We start from the raw sequence: 14594 nt of genomic DNA, 5'->3' as shown, positions 1-14594 counted from the left end.
CCCCGCAAACGCAGGCTCTTCAGAACATGCCCCTCATTCTCCAGCTGCCGGGCAATACTACTAGAAAACACATGCTTTTGGCCTATGTAACCCTCCCAGAACCCTAGACTTTGCTCAAAAAAAAAAAAAAAAAAAAAATGCTGAGCTGACCCCCCCCCCCCCCCCCCGATAGATTTCTTCTGCTAGAACGGGCCCATGTGTATGAATCCCTGAGCTCTTCAGCTGTGGAAATGGGGCGGGCAGACATCTCTCCGTATAAAATGGCACGAGAACTCATCAATGGAAGCCAGTCCCCCAGACTCAGACTCAGGGACTCCCCAGAGGCCACCGGACAGAGTGCCCGTTGGCCACCTGCAGCGGGGCGGTGCGGGGCCCGGGGAGGGCCGCACTCCAGAACAGCGGACAGACCATCCCGGGCGTTCTAACAACTATGGACATCAGCTGCTGTTGCGCACGCACACCGCTGGGCAAATCCAGAAAGCCTCCTGCCCGCCCCCACCGCGCCACTCAGAGCAGGTGACTGTCCACACACTCAGAGAAGCTCCGAGAAGTTTCACGACCTCCCTGCCCAGCACAGACACACCTCAAGTGCTCGTGCCTCGTCGGAGGGACTTCTCCGTGCGGGGTTGTCGGGCGATGTCGCTGTCATGGCCCCCGTGCAGTCTGCTGGGATACTGACCCCGTTGGTGCCGCTGCTCGGGACTGCAAGGACAAGAGGACAGCAGGAGGGTCACCGGGACCTAGTGTGGGACCTCAAGTACGCCCTTCCACCATTTAGACCAATCGTGTAATTTCTCCTTTTTATTTTTATTTTTTTTTTTTTTTTTTTTTTTTTTTTTTAATTTCTCCTTTTTAAAGAAAATTCTTACATTAAAAAAACACAAACGAACCCAGAACTAAAACCTGACAGAAATGAGAGTGTCTTATCACTTATTCCACAAAGGAATTTTCAGTGTACTTAAAAGCGATACTGCTAACTAAGGTAAAGAAGAGAAAAAGAACATATATCGAACAAGGAACAATTACAAGTTTTAGAAAACACGGTTTTCCTCGTAACATCTTGAGTCTGCCGACTTCTCCCTGTGACTAGTCGGGGTAGCGCGGCACACACAGGTTTCAATCTGGCTGACCGGCTGGCAGAGCGTATCAGAAAGCTTCCCTGTCGGAACTCTTTAGAGATCACTATTTCCCTCGTGCGGGATGTCGGATTGCTTCCGACGAAGAATTTTTGAATTACAGGGAGAGACAAGGAGGAAGACAAGAAAAACTCATGAATATTAAGAAACTAAAGTCCTGTGAGGACCACGAGCTGTGCGGAGACCAGGGAAATACGGTGAAAGGCAGGGCTTCTGGACAACAAATCAGGTGAAACTGCACACATGACCCAAATGACCCTTCAGGTCTCTTGCACACACGGGCCGACTTTCACCTGCAAACTTGCTGGGACGGACTGCAGAGACTCGGGAGGGAGCCAGCTTTTATGAAGCCAGCGTGTGCAGAAAGCACGCTGGTCACCCTGGCCTGGTGCCACAGGGAGACAGTGGGACCACGTTCTGGCCTCCCTGGGCTTGCCGCGGACTTAAGGGATTGCTTCCCCGGCTCTAATTCTGAGTTCAGCAGATATGGCCGAAGTCACCTGTGTCAAAACACAGCTGTCCCACACCCACTTCGCGAATGCTCTACACCCTGCCGTGGAAGCCTGGGTGCTAGGGCTGTTTCTTACCAGTCTGTGAGAGTGCCTTTGGCTGTGGGGCTTGTAACACTGCCGGGCGAAGCACACTCCGCTGTTGCTCCTTGGGCTTCTGACTCGGCAGACCTGAGAACAGAGGTTGGCTTGCCTGGGGCCCTTGGACCTCGTGGGCAGAAACACACAGCCCCGTACTGGCTCTCAGGGGTTTTCCAGAAATTAATTCAGTGAGTACAGTAATGCTACAGGGGGAAACCAAGGGACAGCTGTCCTCAAGCATTAAGCGCAGATGGTGCAGGGAAAGCAGAGAACCACAGGCAGCCCCCCAGAGCTTAGGACTGTGCTCAGGCTCACATAAAAATACCCTTTGCACCTGCTTTTCCAAGTGCCATGCCGAGAAAATCCATCTGCCAAACACAGATTGGGCAAGAAGCTCGAGAGAACGCTTCCAACTCTGCACCACTGCCAGGCCCTGCTCCCCAGCGGCATGCCACTGGATCGTGGCCACTCTGCTAATTAGGCCTTCTCCATGGCACGCTAGGGCCGCGATGCTCGGGAGACACAGCCTGAACCAAGTGAGCTACTGCTGGGCACAGAGCCCCACAGCAAGCCAAGTCTGCTCCCTCCCCACCCAACCTCATCCTCGGTGGTGGAGGGCTCATGGTGGGGACAATCCCCTTGGTCTGATGGGCTCCTAAAGTGGCTTTTCAGGGTGCATGCGCCAGGGAACTGAGCTGACCAAGAGAGCAGGCTGAGCCTGGAGCGTGCCGCCCGGGCTGCATAAGGCAGCTGTGCGAACAGATGCAGAGGCAGGAAGGGTGTGAGACAGACGGCCCTTTCACTTTCCTCCTTAAAGGTGGGCACCTACCTGCACTGGGTGCCTGGCCGTGGATCAATGTTGGTGGCTTCAACCGGAATCCACTGCTCTTTTCCTCTACAAGCACAAGACAAAAGATAAAAAGCAGGCCTGCCTAGGCAGTAGCAAAGCTGAGAGGGTCAAGGGCAGGGGAAAACTGTGGTCTCGACCTCAGTGGCCATGAGCCCGGAGAACCAGAGAAATGTTTCCAAGTTAGAACCGAAATGCAGAGCCCGGTTCAACCAACCAAGGTTATAAGGCAGCTTGGACGAGGAGGCGCCGGGTGGGGGTGGGGGGTTGCAGGAAGTGCTGGCTCCAGGCTAGGTGCTGATGGTGAGACTGGGGTGGGGGTGGGAGCTTTCGAAGGCGAGAGACAAAAGTGACAGTGCAAGGCTGGTCCACCCCTGGGCCCTGGAGAATGTCAGGGAGCCACCCAATAAAGGTCCCTGGGACCAGTCTCCCTTTCTTAGAGGACTCGTCAGAGCATGCATGTGTAATCAGGAGAAGCCTCTGTGCTACCAGCAGATGTCTGGGAAATGAGACACGTCTTCTGCAGTGAAAGATCAAAGGTGGCAGACGGCAGGCTTGCTCTCTCTTTCCAGATGTGCCCGGAGAGCTTCACCTTGCTGCTTCCTGAGAACACTCGAAGGCCCAGGACAAGGAAAGGAAAGGAAGCAGGGTGACGGCTTAAAACCTGGTTTTGGCTGGGCCAACTGGTCCACACTGGTCCTCTGTGTGTGCTGGTGTAGTGGCCTATCTCATAAGGGGGTGAGGAGTGGGGAGAGTCTAATCTGCCTTGACAGGAAAGATCAGCAGAAAAAGCCTTGTGATTCCAAGAGATCAGGTCTGTTCCTGGGAAAGCACAGGGACGGCCACACCCGGGGCCACCAGAGGAAGCCTCACTTTTGTGCTAAGGTCCAACTCATCAGAAAACACCCTTGTCAGGGTGCAGGAAACAAGATCAATACACAAATATCAATTGTATCTCTGTGTGAGCAATGAACAGTCCAAAATGAAGTTATGAGAACATGTTACTCCATTTATAATAGCACCAAAGAGAACAGTACTTGGGAATCAATTTAGCAAACAAAAACCACAAAACATCATTGGAAGAGAGACAAAACGAATGGGAGGAGGTCTTAGAAGATCACACAGTACGCGACTCTGTTTACATGAAACACCCAGAACAGGCAAACCCTTGCAGACGGAAAGTGGATTCTCGGTTGCCAGGGGCTGGGGGAGGGGGTGCTGAGTAACTGCTCATGGGGATGGGTTTCTCTTTGGGGTGACAGAATGTTCTAAAATTGATGATGGTGGACATACACAACTCTGGATACTCTAAAAACCACCCAGCTGCACACTGAAACAACACGAATGCCTTATCAGACCAAACTCGGGAGGCATAAAACAAAGTCAAATCAGAATTCTCAATGAAGCAGGAAAGCCTCCTTCCTGCTGTCTGCACGTTGGTCGGCCAAACTGTTCTCCCTGGGCCAAAACAGAATTACAAAAGCTCTCACTGCTAGTTAGTATGAGGGAGCGGAGTCCACCAGGCTGCCAAGAGCCTGCGTTAGTGGAGTTGGGGTCTCTCCCGTAAGAGAGGGGTCATACAAACCACACTCAGGAGAATGAGACGCCGCAGATGCAGGGGAAGACATGCTGCCAGATGTTCCCTTTTAGGAGAGAAATAGTGAATCCCATTTCCAAAGCTCAGGACTATTCAGAAGATGACTGGCAATTTACAAGCATTAAAAAAATTGGAGATGAAATTCACAATTGAGATAATTTTTGAAAGACCTTACAGCTGGGTTTGCAGTGCTTACGTCGCAATGACCAATCGCTCTCCACCTTCCCACCCTGTGTGGAGCAAAACTAGCAGCCACTGACCCTTGCAGCCAGCTGAGGCTGGCCAGCCAGGGCGCAGGCCTGGTTGACCACTACCCCCCATCCCCTAGCACAGGGCCTGGCACCTGGCCCACCCCACAGACGCACGAGAGATCACGCAGCACGCCGCTGGGAACAGATGACGGACAAGACAGACAAGGCGTGCCACACCTGTCATGGCAACTGAGGACCGGGGACAGAAGGAGCCCAAGGCAGCAGGGAGGCGTGCTCACAGGGCAGCCAAGCCTTGGCCCGCCTGCAGTCCACATCTTCACCAACATAGACACGCTCTCTTTTCTTGACCTCGAAAAACTCACTTTGCCTACAGCACAGGCCAGGGTGCAGTGAAAAGCTGTTGCTGATGGCCAGAGCCCTAGCACATAGGACAGGGTCACTGAGGTGAATGAGCGACTGCGCCTACGCCTTTTTTTTTTAAAATAAGATTTTATTTATTTGACAGAGAGACAGAGAGAGCGAGCTCACAAGCAGGCAGAGAGGCAGGCGGGGTGGTGGTGGTGGTGGCAGGCTCCCCGCTGAGCAGAGCGCCCAATGCGGGGCTCAATCCCTGAGCCCTGAGATCATGACCTGATCTCAGGCAGAGGCTTAACCCACTGAGCCACCCAGGCACCCCTCGTGCCTGCATCTTGAGGGCACACAAGTGCCCCACTGTGAGCTCACTGGGGTAAGAGATGGTTCCCTCTAAAGCAGCCTCCATGCCCCTCCTAATTATGCCTGAAGCAAGCGGGCTCCTTTGAGGGTGCTTTCTGCCCTGCCTTGGGAAAGGCCCCAAGTGACGTGTGGGGAAAGCAATGCTCATCCCCAGAGGAACTTCAACTTGGCATATGCCAGAGGCTGAAAAGACTTTAAGAGGAGACAGCCCGGTGGAGGCTGGGCAGGGGCAGGGGGGCACCAGGGCAGGTGGAGGGGGTGCTTGGCATGTGCGGGGTGTGGGGAGGGGGCTAAGAGCGACGGGGACAGGTACTGCAGACAGAGAGAGCCAGGTGTCTCCCAAAGAGAGGCAGAAGTATGAAGCAGGGAGCCTCAGGTGAACCCCGTTGGTGCTGGACTAGAAGCACACGTGAACCTAGGGGTATCCACACATGCAGACAGATACAGACAGAGTACAGGTGTGCACATATGTACAGGGGGGTGTGTCCCTGTCTCTGGGCACAAAGGGGGCCCAAGCGCCATGAGAGCCCGGCGGCGGTGAGCACGCAGATCTTTGGTTCTGGAGACGGCGCTCCACTGAGAAGGACCCGTGAGGGCTGATGATGAACCTGGAGCCTCTTGTTAGGACAGAAAAAAGTGCTTCAAAGAATAATGAGCTGTGGCAAAAGGACACAGGAACCTGCTTCGTAGGACTCCCGCAAGCCAAATCTGGGACAATTAAAAAAGAAATTCTGTGCTAGTAAGGACAGAACAGAAGCTGCCGACTAAAGCAGGAATCCACGTATCCATCTTGCTGTGCAGCCGTAACAAGGGGCTAAGTGGGCAGGAAGGACCGCTCTCTTGCAGAACTCCAATTAAGTGCACTAGTAACAGGGAAGGTGGAGCCCCCCCAGCCCCTCGGGCGGTCAATCGTCAGGGTAATGACTAATCCCGCACCGGTGGAGGCGGACAGTGGGCAGCAGTGAGAGGACTGGGCTTTCGTGGCATCTCAGTCTCTCCAGAACACAAGGGGATGATCTCACAGTGGAGAAACTGACAGAGCCCTCTCCAACCCAGAGAGTGAAATCAGCCCCACAGGTACCAGGACAGGCCAGCTCCACGCACCACCCAGGACGGGACAGCGCGAACGCAGCTTCACTTCTGAGGAGTTCTAGCCCCAAAGGCACTACCTGGGCGGAACCACCAGGAATCACTGGACAAACCCAGACAGAAAAACTCCAAAATTCCTGGCCTGTAATCTTCAAGGCCATAAACATCAAGCAAAGAATGAGGAAGTATTCCAGACAGAAGGCGAGATATGGGGTATATGATTCGGACCTCTCTGCTATGAAGGCGGACATCATTGGGACGACTGGGGAAAATCGAATGTGCAAAGGGATAGGAAACGCCTTACAAAATTCTTTTGTCAGTTAAAAATCCCTCCCCCCGCAAAAAAAAAAAAAAAAAAAAAATTAAAGCTGAAAAACAAAGGGAGGCAGGCAAGGACAGAAGAGGACTGACAGGACTCCAGCCTGCCTCAGGGACCAGGAAGTGAGGCTGCGTCGGCCCCTCGCAGCAGGCCTGGGAACCCCCGTCTTCTCAGGGCGGCCTTGCTCTCAGTGCTGCAGGGTCAAGGTTTTGTGGGGCAAGAGAAGGGAGGGAGGCCGTCACTCACAGATCTCAGAGCTGATGATGGCTAGATCTGGAATGGAAACGGACGGCACGAGGTGACCTAGACGCACCTCTAGACGCGGGGCCTGGTCCCCTAGACCGGAACAGGATCATGTCGGCTAACACCGCCCCTCCAGCTCACAGCGCTACATGCTAAGCCAGCACTCCCCAGGTTCCCAAAGACTGACAAACCAAACTCCTTCTCAGGACCCGATGAGGGGTTCAGCTCAAAACAGTCTGCTTTCAGAGTCAAAATAAAGTCTATTGTTTGAAATGGTGCTATTGAATCAGCCCCCTAAGTTATAAAAGCATCACCCTCACGGCAGAGTATGACTTATCTTGCAATGCTTTTGAAGTCGGCAATGAATTTATATAAGGCAGGTTGGGTTAGAGAATTCGGGTAGTTGAACTTGCTCATTAAATCTTTTATGAGGAATTTCAGCCACGTGGGAGAAACTTTCAGGAAATCTTGGGAGCTGGATCTCTAGCGAAAGACCAAAAAAGGAAGGTTCCATAGTCTTCAGAGGGGAGCAAGCTACTTTCCTTTGAGGTTTAAAGCTGTCATTAAATATGCTTACATATTTATCTGAACAGGTCTAAGCAATATGGATTAATGTGAGATTCTAATGCACAGGAAAGGGTCTGGAAAATTCCATCGACCTCACAGCAGTTACCTTGGGGTGAGAGAGAGAAAGGGGCAGGGCAGGCAGATTGTTTTACTCTACGTATTTCCCACTTGCCTTTTCAAAAAAGCGGTATGAATGTATTACTTGTGTATAATTTTGAAAAACGAGTAATATACCTCTTTATAGTTGCTTTTTGTTTTTGAAAAAACAAATGAACAAAAACCAAAGAACAAAAAAAAAAAACCCAATCAACACCTTAAAGACTTCTTGTGACCAGGCCCTCCTGCAGAAACAAAAAAAATTAAGGTCTTATGAAGCCTGCCTCATGCTGGATTCCAAATCTGAGCTGAAGATTTGGGAAAACATTTAGGAACTGAAAAAGAATCCGGTTTTTAAATTGCCCATTCCTTTTTAAGATCTTATTTTACAGTATCAACTACTTTTCATCCCAGGAAAACCCCCAGTGACTGGTAGTAAAAGGCAAAGGGACATGAGGGCTCACCTGGTTCTGAGTCAGAATTGCCTGCAGATGGCTCGCAGAAGGTTGATGGCATAAAAACATTGTTTTTTGATACTGTCGACAAGGAGGTGCGGGCAGGGAAGGGAACAAGAGGAAAAACAGTGTGAGTAGGCAGGGCACACAGGCACCCGATCACCTCTCCCACCTGAAGGCTCCATCTCCAAGCCAGACTGTGGGGAGCTCAGCATTATGAATTGGGCCTTTAGATGCTGTGGTCTACTGTGGCCGCCTGTCTTGTCCTCACGACCCTGGCTTTCCTTGGTACTACAGGCCCCAGTGGGAGCAGCCAGGAGAGAAGCAGAATGAACCGGATGTACCAAGCCTCAGGCCCGGCTCTCTGTCACCTGCCGAAGGCTCGCTGGTTGGCTGCGCTCGTTGGCTGCGCTCCTGTCCCCTCACCTGTTTGGGACCTTATTTTACACTTATCCACTGCTTCCCTGGGTGCGGGCCAGGCAATAATGCAATGGGCCTCAGAGCTGAAGAACTAACTGGGTAGAGAGAACACAGCTAAGCAGAATCAGAGTGCAGACACAGACCACGCCTTTCAAGATAGCAGCTCCTGTCCCCACCCCCAGGGATTAAGAGCTGACTATTCCCTCCGCCAGTGCGCTGGAGCAGAAGGGAGAGGCTTGGCCGTCCTCTGCCCCGTAGCCTCTGGCCATAGCACACATCACCATTCTTCTCTGCTGCACCGTCTACCACAGGATGCGGCTCAGCAGGGCACAGTGATCGGGAAGGAATACGAGCGATCAGGGAGCAGAAGTTCCATCAAGCCCTCCTCCTCTGGGAGCTCACAGCGCCCCATCACCAAAGAGAGTTCTGGGGCCACTTGGTTCGATATGTACTGTGTATGTGTATGTGTCTGCGCATCTCAACCAGGTGGCCAAGCTCTGGGCCCATGGCTGGAGGGTCAGGAGGGCACTCTGCTTCCCACTTCCTACACCTTTAGTCTAGAGACATGGCCACAAACCTGGGAAGGCGGACAAGTGATTAATGCCCAGAGCCCCCAACAGGACGGACAGTCCTTTTCCTCTATTTCAGAGGAACCCTTTCTTGGTGCATCTTCTTTTAGTCCACGACCTCACGACCCTCTGTCGAGTGTCACTGGTTCCAGAGGGGGGCACCTCCAGCTTCATTCCTGACAGAGACCGAGTCTCAGGCCGATTCTAACTGGACGTGAGCACGAGCGCGGCGCGAGCGTGAGGCATGGCTGGGGGCGGCGGGCTCCCGAGCTCGGACGCGCCCACCGACGGGCGCCGCGCTGCCGCGGTTACCTGACTGCGAGGGCGGGAACTGGGTTGAAGAGGACGTCCTTTCTCGCTTGACGGGAGGGCAGTAATTTCCATCTTCTCGGTCGGAATCTGTGGAAGAGGAGGAGGAGCAGAAAAATCAGGCTGCTTCCACTTTTACAACCAAGGAGAACGAGACGTTTTAGAGATTTCCTCACCTTCTCCACCTTCAGGGCTGGAGCCTCCGGCTGGCCTCTGAAATGAGAGCACACGGCAGGGCGGTGAGTGAGGGCCGGGCTGCCCAGCACCCGGCAGCTTGAGTTCTGTCGTGAACGGATCCTGAAACACAGCCCTCAGGGCCAACTCCCTGAGCTCAGGCATCCAGAACGTGGACAGACTTCCAACCTAACGCTCAAAAACCCTCCCAGGAGCCCTGTGTCTGCCTCACCAGGCCATGGGCTGAGGAGTCCTCCTAAAGGCTGAGAAGGTGTATACTGCACGAAGACTAGTTTCTCTCTCTCTGCACAGGTCACAGCTGACTGTGTGCCACCCCCCAAATCAAGCACAGCGAAACATCATCTGGCTGAAATTCATTCTGCCAAGAGCTGGTGCGACCTGCTCCACTCTGGAGGGCAGCAGGACTGTGTAAAATGGTGGCCTAACACCGATCGCAGCACTTCCCCTTCCCTGGCGTGGCCTGGCCCGGCCTACACTGCGGAACCTGCTCCAAGGTAGACCAGTACTTCCAGAGCGACAGAGGACTCTGATGCTGCGGACCTAAGTCTGCTGCAAAGTGTTCAGAATGCAATTGTCCAACATAACAACTCGGCACACCACACGACCTACCGAGAAATCACAAGCGAAGACAGAAGGCGGCCGAAGAATATCCTCCTTAACAACCTTTAGCTTTAGAGTGTGAACAACGAGCCATGGAGAAGCCTTGAGATGAGCCCCGCTCCCACCCCTAGAGCATATCCAGTCCCTCACAGACTTGCAACTTTTCATAACTCAGCAGCCAGAAGCAGACGTCAAGGGGTGAACCCCACTCCTCCTGGGCCACTCGTGTGAGCACAAGCAGAGGAGCCAATTTTCTTATTTTCAGAAAAGTCCCTAGGGGTCAAGTTTAGCCAAAGGAGGACCACCTGCCTCGAGGAGCGGTTGGGGTTAGAGGCACGCGTGGGAATGTGCTCTGTGAGCTGCAGGGTGGGGTGGAAATGCAGCGACTGCCCTCAGTAACGGGCTGTGGGCACGGAGAGAGCCCTGGCGGCACGGTCTCCGTGAAGGGCCACGTGCATATGCCACCATCTTAGTTTGCAGACAGAGGCCCAGAGTCTGTGGACCCCGACCTTAGAGACAGGGAGAGAAATGGATCTCAACCTGAACTCTCCTCCAAAGTGGGCCAACAACTTGGGTTTGAGTCGGAAATGCAAGCCTCCGTGAAAGGGTGAGGCCTGCTGCCCCCACGCCTGCCAGGGGGGATCAGAAGGCTGCGAGGAGGCCGTCCGGCAGAGCATCTGGGACGCAAATCCCTCCTAACAGAACAGGGGCCAACCCTCCTCGGGGCGACTGTGAAGGTACTGCTGCGCCCCAGCTGGGCACTGACCGGTGACGGGACCATGAGACAGAGCACAAAGGTGCTCAAGCCCCTGGCAGGCCCAGCTCTGACACCTGAAGGTACACCTCGGGTCAATCATTTCGCTCACACAGGCTTCTGTTTCCTTCCTTGGGAAACGGGGGTGCCAGCACCTCCGCCGCAGGGGAGGTAAGCAGGTGAGGCAGCCTTCCACCTGACCCGACACCCAGCCAAGGTGGACACGTGGACTGCCGCGGGGTGGGGGGTGGGGCTCTCCCAGCAAGCTCACTTCTGCTGGATGTTATGCCCCTGGGAAGTCAGGATACGGAGTCATGTCCCCAGGAATCCAGATGAGGGATCAGGGTGGGCGACCCAGGTGGGTGTTAAGACGGTCCCGAGCCCAGGACTAAGTGTTGGCGGTGATGCCGAGACCCATACTCTGGCTGCGCTTTCCTTTCCCTGGGTCCAGGCCTGGAGTGGAATCTAGTAACACAGAGCCAAGCCACAGCAGGCCTTTTCTCTCGGGACTGCCCCCTTCCTTGGGGGCCATCCCTGAGGTGCAGTCATCTGGCACCTCCTTCCTATTCCTTCACAGTGGCTGGGCCCACTCCCAGCTCCGGTCCCATGGCTACTGGCCTCTCTCCTGTCATTCAGTAAGATCCCAGTCCCACAAGTGACAGCCTCTTGGATCCCGTGGGATCTGCCACTTCGACAGCGACCTCTGGGATCCTGAAATGGCCTTGTAGACACCACTCCCTCGTCAGCTGACTTTTCCCTCTGCTCGCTCTTCCCTGGCTTCTCACATGAGAACCCCTCAGTCCTGCCCCCTGCACCTCTCCCTCTGATGAGTGTCACCTGAGCCAGGGTCCCCAATAGCTCGAGTTCCGAGAGGGCACTGGGCCCAGCCCACAGCAGGAGCTCACCTGGAATTTGTTCAGCAAAGGGACATAAATCGCAGCCCTCTGTGGGCCTCAGAGATGCCGCTAAGGCATGGGTCCCCGTGTTACACATGGAACAGTGGCCCTGAAAGCTCGCTAGACTCTAGCTTCCTGTTTCCTCACCTGCCAAAAAGGGTACGCCTCCCCCCGCTCAACCCCAAGACACTGCCACACCTACCTTCGCTTTGCCCTGCTGGCTAGCAGGGCTCATTTCCGTGTGTGTGGATTTCCAGAAATCTACAGATTTCTGATTTCATTCCACTGTGGTTGGAAAAGACCTGGCATGATTTCAGTCAGTTTAAGTTTATCAAAACTTGTTTTGTGGTCGAGCGAATGGTCTGCTGACTTCAGGATGTCCGGGCGCTCTGCAGCACAGTGCCCTTGGTGTTCCCCAGGGCAGATGGCTCACTAGGCCAGCTGAGATTAGAGTGCTGTCCAGGCCCTCTCTCTTCTCCACCTTCAGTCCCGATGCTCTACTGACTACCGAAGTACGGTGCTGAGCTCTCCAAGGTTATGACCCAATTGTTTCTTCTCCCTTCAGTTCTGTCCGTTTTAGCTCTGTATACTTTGGAGCTCTTACGGGCACGTAACTTTCTTATCTATGCCAACAACACCCCAAATCTTCCAGGAATCTGAGTTTCTTTTAGAACTTGATGAGTGCTAGGGGTCCCTCCCTGCAAGTGGGCCCAGACCAGCAGCTGAGGCCTCGGGGTCCCTTGCTGTCTGTGTCCGCCGCAGCCTGTCTCCCTCCTGGCTTCTGAACACGCCAGCACTGCTCCTGCCTCCACGTCCTTTCCGTGTGTGCCACCCCCAAGGCCGGGAGCGCACTTCTGGCCTCGCCAAGGCCCTTCCCAGTCTCCGCCAGGGTGAACCCGTGCTCCCTCACTGCCCTACCACCGGCGAGTGGAAGCTGCTCCTCTCACCTCACTGACCAGCCTCCCTCAGGCCTCGCTAGCCTGTTCTGTGTACCAGCTGGAAACGATCTACCGTGTCCATCTGGCTGCTCTGCTCACAGCTCAGGCGCACAACCCCCAGGAGGCTGTGCGCAGAGATGATCGGCATGTATTCACTGTACAAATGGAGCCCGAGTGGCCCATAGCTCCTTCAGTGACCTGGAGAAGGAAAGTGCCTGGCCAGACAAGATTCAATCCAGGAGACCCTCAAACCCACACTCTAAATCTCTTCTAAGAGGCATGTGTGTGACTGGCCTCTTGGTCCCGGAAAGGCTAAGAGGCCAAGGCCAGGGGAGGACAACACAGGAAATTGCACCACCAGGGAGAACCTTCCAGAAGCTGCTGGAATCTCCTGTGCGGTCTGAACTAGCTAACTCAGAAGCAGTGAGGAAACTGATGCCAGCAACTTTCCTCAAAAGGAGCTAGCCCAAGGAAGCAAGGAGACAGAATGTATGAGAAATCATTTCTGCTTGCCTGTGGATACACCGACTCTTTCAGAAATCCTCAATAGTGGCCGGCGTGAGAAGTCTGATGTCTGCACCTCCCATCCCCCGCACTGCACTGAAGGTCTGTGCTCGCTGTCTTAGTGTCTTATGCTGTCTTTTCCCCCAACAGGGAAAGGTCTGGGGTGAAGCAACTCCCCTTTATGTCACCCCGGCCCCAATCGAGGCCAATGCTGGCTCCACACACGCTCTGTGCAAACCCAGCAGCCTGGTGGTCGGGGGCCACCCCTCACCCCAAGCGAGGGAGAAAGCCACTCCGGGGTCAGCTGAGAACAATGCCTGGATACACACGGGGTGCGCCCTGTAGCCGCCAACCCTCAGAGCTTGCAAGTCTGCATCCAAAGCCACGGCCACGGCCTCTCATGTGAAGCGGACTCTGAGAGCAGGCTTCCGGGATTCCTCTCTGCGGAGGAACCAGCACGGAAGCAGGTGTCAAAGCCCCATTTCTGCCTCTGCCTCCTCCCACACGAGAACCCACCTCTGTGAAGATTAGGGCTTTGGGACGATACCCAGGTGACACTGGGGTCAGCGCCCGCTTGGGACACCATGACGAACATGTTCCAAACCAACTTTTACATAAGGAGGCAACAAAGAAAGCAGCCCAAGGAGAGTCTGTTCATGCACTTCCCGGTGTGAGGCAGCATGAACGAGCAGAGTGGGCTTACAGAAGATGCAAAGCCCCACGCTGGCGGCGGCTGGGGCGGGGGGCGGGGGAGAACGGCAGGAGTAGCAGCCCACTCTCCTCAGAGCCACGGGAACCAGGGGGGAGCGGCTGATGTTGTGGGGTGTGCACATCCTTGCCCAGTATGAAAGAGATGGTAACATCTAACCCAGAATGGGGGCCTGGAATGGCCGATGTGGGCCACTTCAGTTCTTCGCAGAGAATGAAACTGAAAACTGACCATCGTTACCACTTCTCAAGGATTCCGCCCCTCCCTCCCAAACCCTGGAAGAACATGGCCCGCATGGTGCGGCCTCAAGGAGGACCAAGGTGCCAGGCCAGTCCAGGGGGGAGGAATGGAGCTGGACGCTGTGTCTCAGAAGCTGACACACAGGGACACACACAGGGACAGTGAGCAGGAATGAACAGCACCTGGGGCCTTCCTGACTTCCCAGACAAGACCAGAAAACAAGACCACGCCAGACCCCCGTTTGGTCTGCCTGGGCCTCAGTGATCTCGATATGGACTGACCGGTTATAAAGCCCGCCGTCTGTGGCTGCAGGAAAATGGATGCCCGGGACGAAAAATCAACCACGGGAGGAGCCTGCTGACTTGTCCCTGTCTTCAAATGGACCACTGGTCATTCCCAGATGACCAGCTCAGAAGTTCTGCCCAAAAAGGCAGACACCGGGAAAGAAAAAGAGCGGTGGCCTCCAAAGCTCTGAATGTTGGGTGGGAGCAGAACACAGGTCAAATCCCGAGCAGAAGCTGGAAGATGAGGGAAGCTGTCCAGCCAGGGGTCTGGTGCCAGAACCTGTCTAAGCTTCCTGGTGGGTCTAACAAAC

At 54.4% G+C, this 14594-nt stretch overlaps 1 protein-coding gene across 11 annotated transcripts in view; it reads right to left on the bottom strand.

Annotated features, from left to right (window-relative positions):
* Positions 1-14594, bottom strand: part of RANBP3 (RAN binding protein 3) — a 53801-nt gene that overhangs the window by 11135 nt on the left and 28072 nt on the right. For 7 of the 11 annotated variants that reach the window (XM_013045328.2, XM_013045324.2, XM_013045326.2 and 4 more), the window contains 6 exons: positions 9340-9376; positions 9167-9253; positions 7875-7946; positions 2556-2621; positions 1724-1816; positions 584-702 (listed from right to left, as the gene is read on the bottom strand). In XM_013045328.2, coding sequence (XP_012900782.1) covers positions 584-702; positions 1724-1816; positions 2556-2621; positions 7875-7946; positions 9167-9253; positions 9340-9376 — 474 coding nt within the window. The remainder of the gene's footprint in view (positions 1-583; positions 703-1723; positions 1817-2555; positions 2622-7874; positions 7947-9166; positions 9254-9339; positions 9377-14594) is intronic. The other 4 variants (XM_013045327.2, XM_004771546.3, XM_045085834.1 and 1 more) reach the window with 1 other exon arrangement.

Source organism: Mustela putorius, unplaced genomic scaffold (genome assembly GCF_011764305.1).
Source record: "Mustela putorius furo isolate JIRA1106 unplaced genomic scaffold, ASM1176430v1.1 tig00000095_pilon_pilon_pilon, whole genome shotgun sequence".
In the NCBI taxonomy this organism is placed as follows: Eukaryota; Metazoa; Chordata; class Mammalia; order Carnivora; family Mustelidae; genus Mustela; species Mustela putorius.
This window is presented reverse-complemented; position numbering and strand designations above follow the sequence as displayed.